Source organism: Chrysochloris asiatica, unplaced genomic scaffold (assembly GCF_000296735.1).
Source record: "Chrysochloris asiatica unplaced genomic scaffold, ChrAsi1.0 scaffold00221, whole genome shotgun sequence".
In the NCBI taxonomy this organism is placed as follows: Eukaryota; Metazoa; Chordata; class Mammalia; order Afrosoricida; family Chrysochloridae; genus Chrysochloris; species Chrysochloris asiatica.
The window spans coordinates 1,132,832-1,151,343 of NW_006408739.1; the positions used below are offsets into that span (position 1 = coordinate 1,132,832).

General features: G+C 39.5%; 1 protein-coding gene across 1 annotated transcript in view; it reads right to left on the reverse strand.

The window, feature by feature from the left end:
* Positions 1-567: 567 nt before the first annotated feature.
* Positions 568-18,512, reverse strand: part of FAM71D (family with sequence similarity 71, member D) — a 27,140-nt gene continuing 9,195 nt past the window's right edge. The window contains exons 2-4 of the mRNA XM_006873063.1: positions 14,935-15,134; positions 4,607-5,141; positions 568-843 (exon numbers count right to left, since the gene is read on the reverse strand). Coding sequence (XP_006873125.1) covers positions 568-843; positions 4,607-5,141; positions 14,935-15,134 — 1,011 coding nt within the window. The remainder of the gene's footprint in view (positions 844-4,606; positions 5,142-14,934; positions 15,135-18,512) is intronic.

Here is an 18,512-nt window from a genome sequence, read left to right on the forward strand (position 1 = left end):
GTGAGTCTGTTAAGTTTTCTGAAGTCCATACCACTGACATCAGGCAGGCAGCCTAGAATGATGACTGGATGGTTAGCGAAGTTGGTGTGAAAATGAAAAATTAGCCATATTTGAATCAAATGCAGATTATTAAGAGTTGACTGGTGTGGAGCTATAGGATCAGCATGGGACTGCGAACCACAAGGTCGGCAGTTCAAACCTACCAGCTGCTCCTTGGAAACCCAATACAGGGTCACTATGAGTTGGAACTGACTCAATGACACTAACAACAATCTCATCATTAAATGACACTGCCTCTGTCTCTGAAAATCTTAAACTGGCAGATGCCTGAGTTACACAGATGGTGAAGAACATAGAATCCATGGTGGCACAGTGAATTAAGTGTTGGGCTGCTAACCCAACAGCCACTCGGAGGGAGAAAGATGAGACTAGACTGTGTGTTCCCATAATGAGTTGCAGTTTCAGAAGCCCGAAGGAGCATTTCTTACTTTGTCCTATAGTGTCTCTGCGGGTAGGAATCAACTTGATGGCAGTGGGTTATAGAATACATGTGACTTTACATTGCTGTTAACCTCTTAGTACTTCTCTGTCTGCATACCTGGATTCTTCAGCCTTGAGAGGTGTATTTTTTAAATCCGTCTTTTCTTCAGAGATTTTGTCATCCATCTCTTCACATATATCTGCTTCAGTGTTTTCTGGAGTCAAAGTAGTCTGAAAACATCTTTCACCTTCAAAAGTCAGTGTTATGTTTGAGATGGTGACATGTTTGGAGGGTCCTTTGGGCTCATTCTTAGTTTTTATATCACGTAGACACCCAGTCCTCAGAATGTTTTCATCTTTAGCCTTCGAAAATAATAAGCAACAGCAAATCAGGTAATAAAAGAGTGTCATACAGAAGTAGATAATTTGTGGAGCAATGTTTGATAAAGAGTGCATACATGCAAAAATGACGGGGGGAGGGCTGTGTGGCCATTGGGAAGAGCTGGCTTTGGAAGGAGGCTCTCAGTGTAGGCCTGGGACTTGCCCTACTGCTGCCTGACACACGTGTTGTGACACATTTAAAACTCATGTTGTTTCTGGAGTTATTGGGGATAGATATACACCTGAAACTATTGTCCAGAGCTAATTTTCAAACCTTAAACCTCAAACCAAAACTTTTCTGGAAGTCAACTTTGAACCACACAACAGTTTAACCTAATTAGTGAAGTATGTCTGCCTTGAGCATTGTGCTTTCTCAAAGAGTTATGTATGTGGGATCAAAAGAATGACAGTATTTCAAAAGGTTAGTGAGAAGCTTAGGGGCAGTGACTACGTTAATGGTGCTGAAATAGTTTAGAAAAAGGTAGCTAGACAGTTATCCAACTTGAAGAATGTAAACAATGTCACTGACTTCCTTTGAGGTCTATCCTGTATGGATTTTGTTCAGTTTCGTGAATGTTCATCTTCTTTATTTTCATGATGTTACAGAAGTTTTCTGTGAACAACTATTTGTTTATCTTTTCTGTGCTTTTCTTTGTTGTCTTCCTGTTCTGGAATTCCAATCACAGGTAAATTGCTCCTCTTTATGATGCCCCACATGAATCCTAGGCTCTCTATGGATTGTTTCTTTCTTTCTTCTGACTTATTATAATATTGAGATATTTTTATCTTAAAGTTCACTAATTTGGCCTTCCATTGATTCAATTATACTCCTTTGTATTGTCCATCTCTGAAACTTCATTATTAATCTTCTTGATTTCTATTTGCAGGATCTCCAATCTTTTATCTATTTTGTTTGTTTGTTCCTGTAGTGTTTTCTAGAATTCTTCCTTGTTTTCCTCAACCTTTCTGTTAAAAAGTATCTTGTTTGGAAGTACCTAGATATAATTCTTTTTCAGATAGTTCAAATGTCTTTTTTCCCCTGAAAAACATTTTCCAGCTGTCTCTTGGTCACTTGTTTAAGTCACTCTGTCTTTATTTTCTTCATCTGAACATAAATTGTCTGTTGTTTCCAAGACATTGTGGTGCTGTTGTATTAGTACTTAATTTGATGATTGTGTGTTGTGTGTTCTTAGGCACTCACCAACTGCTTCCTGGTGGGTATGATTAGGAGATGGAAGTGTGTACACCATTCTCTGTTCATTGTGCTGCTCAGTTCAGTGTGGGTTTGACTGATGCTGGTTGTTGTTGTTGATCAGGTGTATAGCAATTGCTACTGATTCTTGTCTAGTGGGTGGGTAGATGGTACAGTTGTGGCTGGGCTGTATGGGCACAGAGGCTGTCCCCTTGATCTCTGTGAGTCACCAGCATGTTTCTGTAATATCAATATACTGTCTTGTTTTTGAAGCTGCTCACAGAGGTTTAAAATGGCTGTGCCATGTCTGGTTGGCCAGTGTAGTTCACCACTCTGTCTCCGTTTTTTTACTGCGTCTATTCAGCTTCCTCTCTTATTAAGCATTCTATCCACTTCTCTATCCCTTCATCTGAAGTTCAGGGTTCCAGGACTATCCTCTGCATCCATTTCTTTTGGTTTTCTGTATCTTTAGTTGCAGAGGGTCTGCACAGTGTTACTCTCTACTCTGCCATCTTGCCACTTCTCTTTGTATAAAATTATTTTAAGGTTCTTGATTCATTATGATTTCAAGAATGTCTGTACCAGTTCTCACCCAGTTCACCATACCTTTACTAATGTTGAATTAATAATTTTTTTAAAAGATACATTTTTTTTTTCTAGATATTCATTTCTTTAGTTTCTAGTCAGGTTAAACTTTTTTTTTCTCATGACTTACCAATTGTTTCTTCTGTGAAACATTATTCCATATCTTTTGCCCTTTTTATTGTGATCTTGCTGGAGGTTTTCCAGCAGTAGTTTTCAAATTGATCTCTTTACTTACAATCTAACCTGTCATCAGATTGATGTTTAAAAAACACACTTCTTTCAGTCTCTTACACAGAAGCCTTTGGTGTTGATAAAACTTTCCCAAAGAGTGAAGTCCAAACCTCCTAATTTGACACTCAATGGTTGCAAGCAACTTTTCAGTCATACCTTTTAATATGTTCTCCACATGCTTTTTTGCTCAAGCCAATTGAATTAACCATTCTTTGGCATTGTGTTTTTTCTGGCCTTTTTTTTTTTTTTTTAAGTGATGTACTTCTTTCAATTTTTTAATTTTCCTACTTCCAACCTCATCTTTACCTATATTTCATCCTTCACGGTACTTTTATAAACATTTAAATCTTAAAACATCTCTTGCAATATATATAAATGCTTTTTAGGTTCAGTGACTAGTCCAAAGTCACACAACGAATACACAGTACAGTAAAATTCTAACCCAGGTCTTCTAATTATAATCCAAACTTATTTCCATTAGACAATAATTTTCTGATAATGGGTAACGTTTGATGGCAAGGATGGTCATTCCTTTTTAGGGACATCTTATAATAATTTGACAGCAGGTTCCGAGGGATGGAATCTCATTATTAAACACAGAGTAGTTCCCATAGCATTTTGGTAATCAACTTTGTAATCACTCTTGTTCTTGACTATTAAAGAATGAAAGACCAACCAAGAATTGGGAGCAACCAAGATGTCCTTTAATACCTACTGAGTAGATTACCTAGCCATGGTACATCCACACAATATAGTATTATTTGGCAGTAGAAAGAAATGAGCTCTAAGTCACAAGAAAGCATAGAGGAACTTCAAATGCAAACTGCTAAGAAGCTAGACTGAAAAAGTTATGTACTGTGATTTCAAGTATATGACATTCTAGAAAAGGCAAAAATATAGATCAGTGGTTGACAGTGATTCAGGGGAAGGGGGAGAGGGATGAATAGGGCAGTGAAAATATGAGGGGGCTATAAAAAGTTCATGGAAAAGTGGCGTTAAAAGATAATAGAATTTGTCCATGAACATTTTGTGGTTAGTGGCCCAATGATAAACTCACTACACTAGTAGGGCTCCCTATCATAAACTTTCTGAAGCTCTCTCAGCTTATGTATGATACTGAAATGGTAGACACATGACATTAGGCATTTGCCAAACCTCATCGATTGTACAGCAAAAAGAGTCAACTTTAATGTAAACTACTTGTTGTTGTTAGGTGCTGTGGAGTTGGTGCCAACTCACAACAACCCTATGCACAACAGAACAAGACACTGCCCAGTCCTGTGCCATCCTCACAATTGTGACGCTTGAGCCCATTGCTGCTGTCACTGTGCTAATTCATTTAGTTGGAGGTCTTCTTCATTTTCTCTGATCCACTACTTTATCAAGAACGATGTCCTTCTCTAGGTCCCTCCTGCTAATGTGTCCAAAGTATAAGAGACAAAGTCTTGCCATTCTGGCTTCAAAGGAGCGTTCTGGCTGTATTTTGTGAACTATGGACTTTGTTTAACAATAACATTATCCATATTGGTTCATCAATTATAAATGTGCAACAGGAATGTAACATGTTACTTACAGGGGAAACTGTATGCAGGAAAGAGGGACATGTGGGGGAAAGGCTATATGGGAATTCTCTGTACTTCCTGTACAATTTTCTGTACAACGAAAACCTCCCTAAAAAATAAAACCTATAAAAAATTCAATAATTTTTAAAATAATATAATTTTCCATGTCACTTACCTTTTCCTCTAGTTTGGCCCGGCGTATGTCGTCGTTTTCAAACACCACTGTGACCTCTGAGACGTTTGGTTCATCAGAGATGTCTATAACTTCTGTGACTTCTGTGACAATTCTTACATCGGGGAACTCTGTAGTCTCGGTTTCTGGGACATCCGTGACGTCCGTGACGTCGGTGACATCTGTGAATTCTGAGAAATCCACACTCTCCATGCCACATGTGGCGTCTGCGCACTGGTACACATACGGAGTCTGCAAAGCGGTGATGGCGGCAATATCCATGATGTCCAGAGAGCCTGTGATTTCTGTGCTGTTTGTGATTTCTGAGAGACTTGAGAATTCTGACACTTTGGAAATTTTGTTTTTCTCCTGATTCAGCAAGGCAATGAGATCCACCCATTGAGAAAATAAGGTTTCCTGTTTATTCACGGGGGAGCAGAGCTGTAAGTAGTAGGCTCGACCGCTCACCAGCTTTACTTTGAGGCGCATGTTCTTAGCATCATGCACAGAAAGAGTCACAAACTGCAAAGGAAGAAACCTGCAAAGGCAAATGTAACATCGTCTGGAGATCTAACAGTAGTAAGGCTTTTCATTTTATATTTTATAGCACTTTAAAGCATGAGACTCAGCACCACAGGCTTGTTTCCCAGACAGGTATGAGTTGGGGAAGGCCTGGGTGGGAGAGTACCTTATTGTGGCCGCCATGATCTCAGATAAGCTCCTTAGCTTTTGAGGTGCTGACTTGTATCTTTAGTTTATGGAGAGATAATCAGACTCCCGTGGACTGTCTTATCCTACTCAGTATTCCTAAAATCCAATGCACTAAACAATTTTACTGCCATAGGTAAGTAACAGATTGGCTCCAAATAAAAAGAATATCACCCTGAATATTGCTTCTTTACAAAATCATATGTATAAGATCAACTGGTCAACAATTACTTTAAAACAAAGATGAGAAGGTAAGGAGGTAGAGTTAAACTAGATTAATGAAAATAGAGAAACCAGCGGGAAATAAGGAGAAAGTTTTTAGAAATTGTTTAATTGAACCTAAACTGCTGTGTAAACCTTAATCAAAACCACACTATCATTAAAAAAAAAAAAAAAAAAAAAAGGAATGCCAACTGTTATGGATTGAATTGTTCCCCTTCAAAAAAAGATAGTAAAGTCCTAACTCCTGGTGCCTATGAATGTGACTATTTGGAAATACGGTAGTTGAAAGTCACACCTTTACTTTTATTTATTTGGGGGCAGAGTAGGAATAAGGAACTAGGGTTAGGACTATGGCTAGGTCAGGGGTAGATCGCTTCAGGACTTCGTATGGTAGGGTTAAGAGTGGACTAGCATTAGTGTTAAGGATAGAGGTTGGGCTAAGCTAGGGCTAGGAGTAAGGTTTAGTGTAGTTTGAGGGTTACAGTTTGGTATTTATTTATTGTTATTTTTTCTTGAACTCTATTTAATTTCCTTTTCACCTGGAAGGTTTGTAACTATGTGGGTGAGTCAAAATTTATTCACACTCTGGATGTAGAATTTATTTTCATCAACTCTCAGAAAAGACTAATACATAATTTTCGACATAATATACTTGCTTTTCAATATACTTTGTCAACGTGTCAACAAGCGTTCATATTCCTTTTATTAAAAAGTATTTTCAGTTGAATTGTGAGTCACGAATGCACTGCTGTCTCCACTTCTTTATCAGGGGTGAATCTTCATCCTTGAAGGGATGCTTTCAGGGGACCAAACAGGTCAAAGTCCAATGCGGCAAGATCAGGACTATAGGGAGGATGCTTTAACACCTCAAAACACAGTTTTTATAGAGTGTCAACAGTGTGGGCAGATAAGTGAGGACATGCATTGTCACACAAGATCACAACGCCCTTGGATAGCAATCCTCTGCATTTAATCTAAAGTTTAGGCTTCAGCTCTTCAGTGAGCATCTCACTGTAATGAGCACTGTTGTTGAGCCTTTTTCCTGACCGTGTTCCAGTACTGGCTCTTGAGAATCCCAGAAAACTGTAAGCATCAGTTTTCCAGCAGATGGTTGACTTTTGAACTTCTTCTTCGTTGGCAATTGAAGATGTTTCTATTACATACCCTGCTGTTTACTCGCAGACTCCTAGTGTGAATACATGTCTCATCACCAGTAATGATTTTTTAAAAGAAATTTTTACCTTTCTTCAAGTATCGGTTCAAATTTTGCTTGCCGGTGTCCAAACGCTTCTGTTTATGCTTTTCTGTGAGTTGTTGCAGTACCCATCTTGCACAAACTTTTTGAAACCCAACTTTGTTGTGGGTTATTTCATAAGCAGAGCCAGGTCTGGTTTGCTAACAATTTAGCACATAATCCACTGTCACACATCTGTTCGACAGAATCACTTCACATCCATGCTCAATGTTGTCATCAGCTGTGGACGTGGTCAGGCATGTTAATATAATCAGAGTGCACATAATTTTTGACTCATTATTATTTATTATTCAAGCTCACCAGCCAATCCTTGCTATTAGTCAGAAGTGACTCGATGGCACTTAACAACGACAACATTTTACTTTGTGGTTTTTGTTATGTGTAGCAACTAGTGTCTCTGGCTCCCTATTTTTGGTCTTTTTTTCTTTTTCTGTTTTTGTTTCTGGTCCAAGGTCATCTTCTACTACTACAACTGGTAGTGAGCTTCAGTGAACTCCTACTTTTTTTAAAAAAAAACTTTTTTATTGTGAATTGAGTGAAGGTTTACAGATGAGATCATCAGTTTTACATGCAATCCCCTTCATGCAACATTAGTCCCACTTCCTCCCTGTGGTACCTATTTCGATTCCACCCATCTTTCCAACCCTTCTCACCTTTGTCCTTAGGTAAATGTTGCTCTTTTGATTTTGAATGATTGACCATTGCATGGTGAGCATAGCTTATGAGTGTTGTTATCCCCTCTACCTAGCTATTGCTTGGTGGAAAATTGGGCCACGAGGGTGAATTCAGTTTCAGATCTGAAGGGTGGTCAAGGGCCATAGTCTCGGATTTCTCAAGTTTCTTTCTGACCAGTAATCCTGAGCCTTTTTTCTTTTTATAATTTTGAGTTTTATTCCACATTTTCTCCCATTCTATCTGGGACCTTCTAATGTGATCCCTTTCAGAGCAGTTGGTAGGGATAGCAAGGCACCATGTAGTCCTTCTGGTCTTAGAGCTGTGGAGACTGATGTTCACATGTTCCATTAGTCCATTGGACTAATTGATTCCAAGCCTCTTCAATTTTCATCACTCTTCTTTCTTCTGCACACAGAGAGAACAATAGTTGCACATTAGATGGTCACTCTGGGCTTTAAAGATCTCAATCACTACTCACCAAAGTAGGATTCAGAACATTGCCTTTGTGAACTATGTTATGCCAATTGGCCATGTTGTCCCCTGAGACTATGGTCCTGAGCCCCCAGGGCCAGAAACTCATGGCCTTAAGCTGTTTCATAGTATCTAAGAAACTTCCATCATTTTGCTTGAGTCTTTGTGTGGTGCTTTAGGATAAGCACTGAATTGCTAACTGCAAGGTTGGCTATTCAAACCCAACAGGTACTCCTTGGAAAGTCTACACAGGATCACTATGAGTTAGAATTGACTCAACAGCACTTCCCCACATTTATAGCTATGCTTGCGGCAAAGTTAAATACATATATAAAAATATCCTTTATGTATTTATGGATATACTCCCAGTCTTCCTCCCATACCTGTTCAGTCTGTGTATCTGTCCATGTCTACCTGCAGAACACTGTTGTTCCAAGGTTGTATATACAACACTATTTACCTCCATCCCTTTAGTACTGTGTCTTCACCTATATTCATTATTCTTATGCCAACTCCCCTCTTCTTGTATATTGTCTCTCTGTCACCAGAGCTAAAATGTGTGTACCCTCTAGCCAGTGAATTACTCTCCCTTCCCTCCCACCCTGGTAACCATCAAAGAATGTTTCTTTTAGCATGAAAAATCTTTTCTTGAGTTTTTACAATAATGGTCTTATATACAATATTTGTTTTTTTGTGATTGACTAGTTTCACTCAGCATAATGCCCTCCAGCTTCATCCATGTTATGGGGTGTTTCACAGAGTCATCATTATTCTTCAATGGTGCATAAAATTCCATTGTGTGTATGGACCAAAGTTTGTTTATTAAATTTTCCATTGATGGGCACTTAGGCTATCCTCATTTTTTACTATTGTGAATAGCGCTGCGATGAATATTGGTGTGCATATATCTACTCGTGTCCTGGGTCTTATTTCTTGTGAGTATATACCAAGTAGAGGGATTGCTGGGTCATATAGTATTTCTATTTCTAACTTTCTGAGGAAATGCCATACCATTTTCCACAATGGTTGAACCATTTTACTATCCCACCAGCAATGTAGGAGGGTCCCAGTCTCTCCACAGCCTCACCAGCATTTGATGTTTTCTGTTTATTTGAACTTTGCTATTAATGCTGGGGTGAGATGATATCTCATTGTTGTTTAGATTTGCATCTCTCTAATGGCTAATGATCATGAACATTTCTTCATATGTTTGTTGGCTGCCTGAATGTCTTTCATGGTGAGGTGTCTGTTCATGTTATGTGTCCATTTTTAAATTAGGTCATTTGTCTTTTCTCATAGAGATGTTGTAGTTTTCTGTAAATTTTCAAGATTCGTCCCTTGTCTGATATGTGGTTGTAAGGAGCTTTTCCTAGTCTGTGGGCTCTCTTATAATTCTTTTGGTGAAATTTTGTGATACACATATGTGTTTAATTTTTAGAAGGTCCCAGTCATCTATATTGTCTTCTATTGTTTGTGTGTTTTTAGTTATGTTTTACAATATATTGTTGTTGTTGTTGTTAAGTGCCATCGAGTCGGGTCCGACCCATAGCGACCCTGTACAGGGTTTCCGAGGGTGTAAATCTTTATTAGGGCCCCTAATTTATCACTGGTGATCTTTATAGATCTAGGTTTTACAGTTAGGTCTTTAATCCACGCTGAGTTTGTTTTTGTATATGGTATGAGATATGGGTCTTCTTTCATTCTTCTTTGTAAATGGATTTCCAGTTTTGCCAGCATCATTTGTTGAAGAGACTATCACTTCCCCATTTAATATGTTTTGACCCTTTGTGGGTGAATTTACTTCTTGGTTCTAAATTCTGTTCCATTGATTTATGTATCTTTTGTTATACTAGTACCAGGATGTTTTAATCACTGTGGCTGTGTAGTAGGATTTTGAGAGCATGGAGTGAGAGGCCTCCAATTTCATTCTTCTTCTTAAGCAATGCTTTGCTTATCCGAGGTCTCTTTCCTTTCCATATAAAATTGTTGTTATTAGGTGCCATAAAGTCAGTTCTGACTCATAGCGACCCTCTGAACAATAGAATGAAACACTGCCCAATCCTGCACCATCCTCAAAATTGTTACACTTGAGCTCATTGCTGCTGCCACTGTGCCAATTCATTTCATTGGAGGTCTTTTTCGCTAACATTCCACTTTACTAAGCATGATGTCTTTCTTCAGGGACTGGCTCCTCCTGATAACCTGTCCCAAGTATGAGAGACAAAGTCTTACCATCCTGATTTCTAAGATGCATTCTAACTACTTCTTCCAACACAGATTTGTTTGTTCTTCTGGCAGTCCATGGTACTTTTAATATTCTTCTCCAACACCGTAATTCAAATGCATCAGTTCTTCCACAGCCTTCCTTATTCATTGTCCATGTAAAGTTAGTGATCACTTTTTCCATCTCTTTAAAGGATGATATTGGAATCTGGATTGGGATTCAGATTGTTTTGCATAGTGTTGACATTTTCACAATGTTAAATCTTCCTTTCCATGAGCATGATATATTTGTCACAATCATTGCTATGCCTGAGCCCATTGCTGCCGCCATTGTGCTAATCCATCTCATTGATGGTCTTCCTCTTTTTCTCCAACCCTCCACTTTCTTTCTCCAGGGACTGGTACCTCCTGATTATGTCCAAAGTATGAGAGATGAAGTCTGGCCATCTTGGCTTCCAAGAAGCGTTCTAGCTGTACTTTTTCCAACACAGATCGGTTTGTTCTTTTAGAAGTCTATGATACTTTCAAAGTACCATGGTTTGTATCAGCTGTACCTTAGCATTCTGGTGCTGGCAGTGTTCCACTGCTATTCATAAGATTTTCGGTGACTAAATATTTGGAAGTAGTCTGTTTCTCCTTCTTCCTAGTCTGTCTTTCTTTGGAAGCTCAGCTGAAACCTGTCACCATGGATGACCCCTGCTGGTTTTTAAAATACCTTTGGCATAGCTTCCAGACTCACAGCAACTCATAAGCCAACACAGTACAGCAAACTGACAGATAAGGGATGGATAATTATCTATTGGTTATGAATTGATTGCAATCTTTTTGCTGTGCATTTATTTGTGGTGCTGCCGGTTTCTTTGTTCTAAATAATTTTCTGTGCTGAATTCACTTTGTGTATTTTCTTGTCAATTTCTTCATTGCTGTTGTCTTAATAAGAAGCTCTGGTAGCGCAGTGGTTACGAATCGGGCTGCTAATCTCACGGTCAGCAGTTCGAAACTACCAGTTGTTCTGCAGGAGAAAGATGAGGCTTTCTGCTCCCGCAAAGATTTACAGCCTGTATAGGGTAGCTATGAGTCGGAACCGACTCCACGGCACAGAGCAACAACATTGTCTTTATGTTTACTAAATCCTCATGATTTTTCCTTTTCTTGATTTGATGTGAAGATGTATTAATTTTCTTTGAGGTTTCCATTAATTTATTGATTTCTTTGCCAGATTATCTTGAAATCTTCTTGATTTACTCACCATTTGGATGTTTTGTAACTACTCTTTCCCTCTTTTGGTTTTGTAGTTGTTTTCATTATAAATTAATATCATTGGTTCCCTATTTTCAGTCTTATAGGTTTGTTTTACTTTAAATACTTCTGTATCTGGGTTGGGAGTCCTGGACTGGTGCTATAGGCTAAGCACTTGACTGCAATGTCAGTGTGAACTACAAGATTGGAAGTTCAATTCCACCAGCAACTCCTCAGAAACCCTATACAGGGTCACTATGAGTTGGAACCCACTCCACAGCACTTAACAACAATATCTGGATTGAGTTATGGATGATATTATCATGTATGTTATGTTTAGGTTGTTGGTTCTCTGACCAAAGAACTCCTTTTAGTATATTTTGAAAGGTTGGTTTGATTTTTACAAATTCTTTTAGTTTCTGTTTATCTGACAATGTCCTAATTTCACTATCATATTTGATGAACAGTTTTGTTGGGTATAAGATTCTTGGTTGGCTTTTTTTTTTTTCCAGAGTTTTATATATACTATCCACTGTCTTCTTGCCTGCACATTTTCTGCTGAGAAATCAGAGCTTAGTCTTATTAGTTCTCCTTTGCAGGTAACTGTTTGTTTCTCCTGAGCCACTTTCAGGATTTTTCCTTGTCTTTGGTTTTGAAATTTTGATTATAATATGTGTTGGTGGTTTTCTTTGCAGGTCTATCCTGTTTGGAGTTTATTCAACTCCTTTAATCTTTAATAATGCTAAGGAAGTTTTTTCCTAGCACCTGTTCCACAATTTTCTGTTTTTTTCTTCTGTCTCTTCCTGTTTTAGAATTCCAATCAAAATATAAGTTAGTCCTCTTGATAGTGTCCATAATTTTTTTTTTTTTTTTAACTAGCTTTTCTGACTGTTCCTATTATCAGAGGGGTGGGGAACATCTGGCCTGCGGGCCATATAAAGCCCATGAAATCATTTGGTCTGTCCCTGCCAAAGCAACTGCAGTTCCAGCCATCACATTAGGGTTGAGTTAATTAAATACATAATCAAATATAGAAGGCTAATTTTGTTTGTTTGTTTCTTTTTATTTAGCAGGCTAATTTTTAAGTTGATAATTTTGTATGGCTTGCAAATGATGTTATAAATATCCAAATGGCCCTTGGTTCTCTGCTCTAGCAGATGAATATTGAGAGATTTGTCTTAAAGCTCAGTAATTTAACATTACATTGATTCAATTCTACTTCTTTGTCCTTCCAATGTATTACTTATTTCTGAAGTCTTAGTATTAATCTTCTGATTTTCTAGTGGCTGTTTTTGTATGGTTTCCCATTATTCATTTGTTTTGTTGGTTTGTTTCCTGAATTCTTCTAAAGTTTTGTCTATGTTTTCCTTGATTCATCTATTTTCTCAGTCTCTCAATCCATTTAAGGTACTTAACATGCTTGGTAAATTCCTTATCATATAGTTTCAATACCTTGTCTGCTGTTTTATTTTCTAATGCTGTATTTTAGTCTCTTGTTTGAGGCACTCTGTTTTGTTTCTTTATGTAACTAGAAATGGTCTGTTATCTCTGAGACATTGTGATGTTGTATTTATATTTAATTCATGGGTGTTTGTTGGTGTGTTCTCCAACACTCATCACCTCTCAAAGTGGTAGAAACTGAAAGTAAGAATGCAGTTTCCTGTTTGCTGTTTGTGTAGTATAGTTCAAGATGGTTTCACTCACCTCCAGGGGTGGTATGTCTGAAGCCCAAGCTCAGGTACAGCTGAGGTTGCTCAGGAGGAGGTGACAATGATCGCTGGGTTGGTGAGGTCTGGGGCTGACCATGCCCCTGGCTACCACGAGGGCACAGGAACAAGGGGGAACTGAGCCCCCTTGTCACCAACCTCCAACTTCATCCTGTGTCTGAATACTGCTGTATCAACAGCCACTCCTAAAAGTTCAAGATAGTCACACTGCTTCAGGCCAATCTACAGCCCACCTGATTTTATTCCCCCTCAGTGCTCCTATTCCACTTCTTCAGTTCTAGTTGTGCTATCTTCGGAAGCTCAGGATTCCAGGATCAGCATGTGTCTTGGTTTCACTTGATCTTTCATGTCTTTGCTGCTCAGTGCATCTGCCTACTCTGCCGTCTTGCCCCAGAAATTCCAGAAATAGGTATTTGAAAATGTTATCAGTTAGGTTAAAGTGAGATCATACTGAAGTAGGGAGAGGTCTAATCTTATCTGATTAGATTATATTGTTGTTGTTAGTTAGGTGCCATGGAATCAGTTTAGACTCATAGTGACACAACAGAAAGACACACTGCCCAGTTCTCCTCTCTTCCTCTTTTTCGTTGAGTGTCTTCTCATTGGGGGCCTTTTCAAATGCCTTGTGCTATAGTTGCAAGTGAAGGGACAACTTGGAGCTACCTGTAACAGGGAGAGGGATATGGAACCCTCAGAGCCTTAGAAGAAATCAACACAGCTGTACATTCTGATCTTAGACTTGCTATGCAATAATAACGTTCTATTTGTCATATTTTCTTATGCAGACATAGGAAATGAATACAGCAATTATTTACCATGGGACATTGCCCCATTTAGGACATGCTATCAAGATTGGTCAGGATCAGGAAGTGTTTCGTTCTGCTGTGCATAAGGTCACTATGAGTCGGTACCAACTCGATGGCACCTAACAACAACAACAACAACATCAGGAGGCACTAGCCCATGGAGAGGACATCATACATAGTAAAGGAGAGGGTCAGTTAAAAAAAAGAGGAAGACCCTCGACAAGATGGATTGACAGTGGTTGCAACAATGGGCTCAAACATGACGACGATTGAGAAGATGGTTCAGGATTGGACAGCATCTTGTTCCATTGTATATATTGTCACTCTCTGGTAGCAGAGTGGTTACGAATCGGGCTGCGAACCTTAAGGTCAGCAGTTCGAAACTACCAGCTGTTCCATGGAGAAAGATGAGACTTTCTGCTCCCATAAAGAATTACAGCACACCACCACCACCACCACCACGAGTCAGAACTGACTCAGTGGCACCAAAACAATAACAACAAAGTTGATACTTCGGGAAGTGATTTGCTCAAGAATATGCCACAAGTTCTTGTAAGAAAGACCTGGTGATCTACTTTCAAATAGTCACCCATTGAAAACTCTATCCAACACAGTTCTACTCTGACAGGCATGAGGCCGCCATGAGTTGGAATGGGATCAATAGCAGCAACATTTGTTTTTATATTGTAAATTAGTTAGTGAGTAAGATAAAATCAGAGCTAATTCCAAAAAAAGGTGGGAATTGAAGGGGCAAAGAGGCATGTTTATTATGAAACTTCACTTCCTGTTATTTATATTTAATTTTAAAAAATTAACCACCTATTTGACCCCCCAGTTTGTCATAAATGCTTTCTCTGATTTTAAGGAGACATCTCTTGTCATTTGCAACATGGATCACAGCAAATGGAAGGTTTCCTTGGAGCAACTGTCAGTGTTTTCATTTTCAGCTCTGAAGGGGGAATACATTATGTGTATGATTCTTCACCTCATTCTTTTGTAACTCACCTGGTAAGCACCAGTTTTTCTGTTAAAGGAGATGTTAGGAGACTTTCATACATAGGGTCTGCATCTTTCTGGGCAGTGGGTGCCAGGTGTGCTAACAGCATCACATTGGGGGTCTTCTGGGTGTGACTGGAAGAACAGATGCCTACAGTCACCCAGTTGGCTCGATTATGAAGGTAAATGGATTCACCTCTCCTGTTGACCTAAATGTAGAGAATAGGAAGAAGAGTTTTCTCAGAACATATATGGTCCTGATGTGGTGCTGTGGGTTAATGCTCCAGACTGCAAAGCCGTTTGAACCTCAAGGTCGGTGGTTCAAGCTTACCAGCTGCTCCTCAGAAACCCTATACAGGCTCGCTATAGGTCAGAATCGACTGAACAGCACTTGACAACAACAACAACAATATGGTCCTGACAACCCTGCTTACCTGAGGAGGGGGAATGAAGAGAAATGGATCATGATACATTTCTTCTTTCACTTGTCCCTGTTCATTCTTAGCTATCCCACTGAATACATAGACATGATCTCTGGCCCATGTGGTTCTACTAAGGCAGGCAAACATTAGTCATTTAAGTGCTTTTTTAAAAAAGAAAAAAACAAACAGCTTTTTAGGAATATTGGGAAACATGAATACAGAAAACTTGTAAGCCCGTCTTCAGCCTATAACTGATTGGAATACTTGAAAGAAGTTCTAGAATTTGCCTAGTGAAATAGGCTTCTTGTGGAGTCTTTGTAGTGTCTTTGTAGGTTCAAGTGGAATCCTGAGCCCCATCCAAAACCTTGTGTGGTGGGACATTCACACTTGAAAGAACAAGCAGACCATCCTGGAATAGCTAGAGGAACAGAAGATACTTCTTGAAAGAAAGACCAGCCAGAAAATCCAAAACAAAAATGGCAGTCTGATTAGCTACTGCAAGAACAAGCAAGTTGTTTGTGGGGGGTGCTACCAGAATAAGCAGTCAAGTCCCTTCAGAACAACCCACCCTCCAAGACTGAAACTCAACATGAGCAGGCATGTAAGACTGCTGTTGACCATGTTGGTGGAAGATATGGGCTGAGTTTGACCATGTTCCATAGACACCTGTTGACCTGGAGATGAGAGAAGAGGAAGGGCTGGTTGGTCGGACGTGTGTTGAGACCTGAGTCCATGGACGAGGATTCCTGAGTCCATGGACGAGGACATAGATACAGAGGGCTAGAGCTAAGATTGAAGTGTTCAGCTGATATGAACTAAGGGGAGATGCACAAGAACACCCAGACTTGTAGATAGTACTCATTTGACCTAGCCTCAGTAGCTTGCTCCCAAGCCAAGCGGAATGTGGGACCCTATCCAGAGAAGTAGTGACACCAGAGATGGAGGCAGAAATGAGGACATGGAGAGATAGAGCAACTGAAGACTCTAGACTCATGGAAAGAGAAAGACTGTGTGTTTGTGGCCAGCAGGCAAGCTTGCAGAATGTGCCCTTTGGTTATTTAAATGATTATATATTCCTAAGTATTTCTGTGTAAATCCTTCCCAACAAAACAGAATAGGGAAAAAAAAAAAATTGTTACAATTAAAAAAAAATTTTTTTACCTACATATCATACCAGAATCCCTGGTAGCATAGTGGGTTGCAAGTTGGGCTGCAAACCTCAAGGTCAGCAATTCAAACCCACAGGCTCTCTGGAGGAGAGAGATGGAACTTTCTGCTCCCATAAAGGTGTACAGCCTTGAAACCCTATATCAGGTCACTGTGAGTCAGAGCCATGGAACATAATGTTTTCAAGGGTCATTCATGTAGCATGTATCAATATTTATTCCTACTTATGCTCAATATTGTATTTTGAGTATATATATTTTATTGTATATACCACATTCCATTTATCTACTTATCAGTTGACAGACATTTGAGTTGTTCCCACTTTTTAGTTATTTTGAATAATCAGCATGTAAGGAGCTCTGGTAATGTAGTGATTACGAGTCGGGATGCTAATCTCACAGTCAGCAATTCGAAACTACCAGCTGTTCCATGGGAGAAAGATGAGGCTTTCTGCTCCAGTAAAGATTTACAGCCTTGGAAACCCTATGCAGGGTCGCTATGAATCAGAACCAAATCCACCTCACACCACCATTGACATTGTATGTACAAGTTGTGTGGACATATGTTTTCATTTCTATAGAAAATATACCAGAAGGAATTCTGGTAACTCTGTGTTTAACCTTTTGAAGAACTGCCAGATTGTTTGAGAAGTAATACTTAAGGATAAGCATTAATTGAAAGGTTGGCAGTTCAAACCCACCAGCTGCTCCTCGTAAATCCTATGCAAGGTGGCTATAAGTCGGAGCAACTTGATGGCACATAACAACAAGCATTGGACCATAGGGTTGGTTTGAATCACAAGGTTCAAACTCACCAGCCATTCTTTGAAAGCCCTATACAGGGTTGCTATGAGTCAGAACTGACTTGACAGCACTTAATAACAACAGCAACAACAATGATTTGGACACAACTCCACAGCATTTAAAAACAGGGCCCCTCCCAAGGACCAAAACCGTTTTCTCTGTTTTTCTTCTTCCTTTATAGGAAGATTGAGAGATTCTGCCCTTTTCTGGAGTCTTGATTGGCATTGTAAGTTAATGCGCTCATCTGAAAAGTCAGTTCGAACTGCAAGGTCAGTGTTTCAAGCTCCCGAACCATTCCCCAGAAACCCTATACAGGGATGTTATGGATCGGAACAAACTCGATCGCACTAAACAGCAACAACCACATACTCTAACACTGTATCCTTGAAGGTTAGGTATAGTGTGGAATATTTTCTCTATACTGCTGATCCCAAAGACAGTCCTATTTTCTCTAATTTTAAATTTTATTCAATGATATCCTGGGAGCTACAAGAGCACATGAAAAATATATTATGTGCTTTGAACATTAGATGTTTCTTGCGGTTTTACCTCTGCTCATGACATACTGAAGGTGAAGCCATCATGTTAGTTCTCTGGTATCAGGGAAGAGAGTACATTTATGGAAGATGAGGTTTCCATACTTTATTTTTAATGTTTAATTGTGAATTCTGTGATAGTTTACATAGGAGAACATTAGCTTTACATTCATCCTGTTGTATATCTTTTCATCACCATGGTCACAATTCCCTCCATGCATCATCAACCAACCAAAGGGTATACCCTGCAAGCCTGCCCCCACCCCCCCCCACCCCCGGTGGTCAGCACACAGCCCTTCACCCTCTCTGGAGTGCCCAACTGCTCCACGTCATCGTCTCTGCCACCATCTCTGGGTCACTGTGTTCTCTGGGCAGGGCCCCGCTCTCCCCTCTTCTCCTTTGATGGTGCCAAGGACCTACACTCCTGGACTGCAAAGTCAATCACTCCCCTCCTTTTGCTACAAAATGTCTCCCTTTACATTTCCAACCCTCACAGTCAGTTCTGATAGCAATTATTCACTATTGTACCACAAGAGACCTATCCTCAACTTCTTTCATCAGCCTCACCCAGACAGATTGGATACTACTCAGTGGAGAGTCTACCTTCCTCCATGCCCTCTGGATCTAGGCTCCCTCTTGAAAGCTTGTAAGCCAGTCAC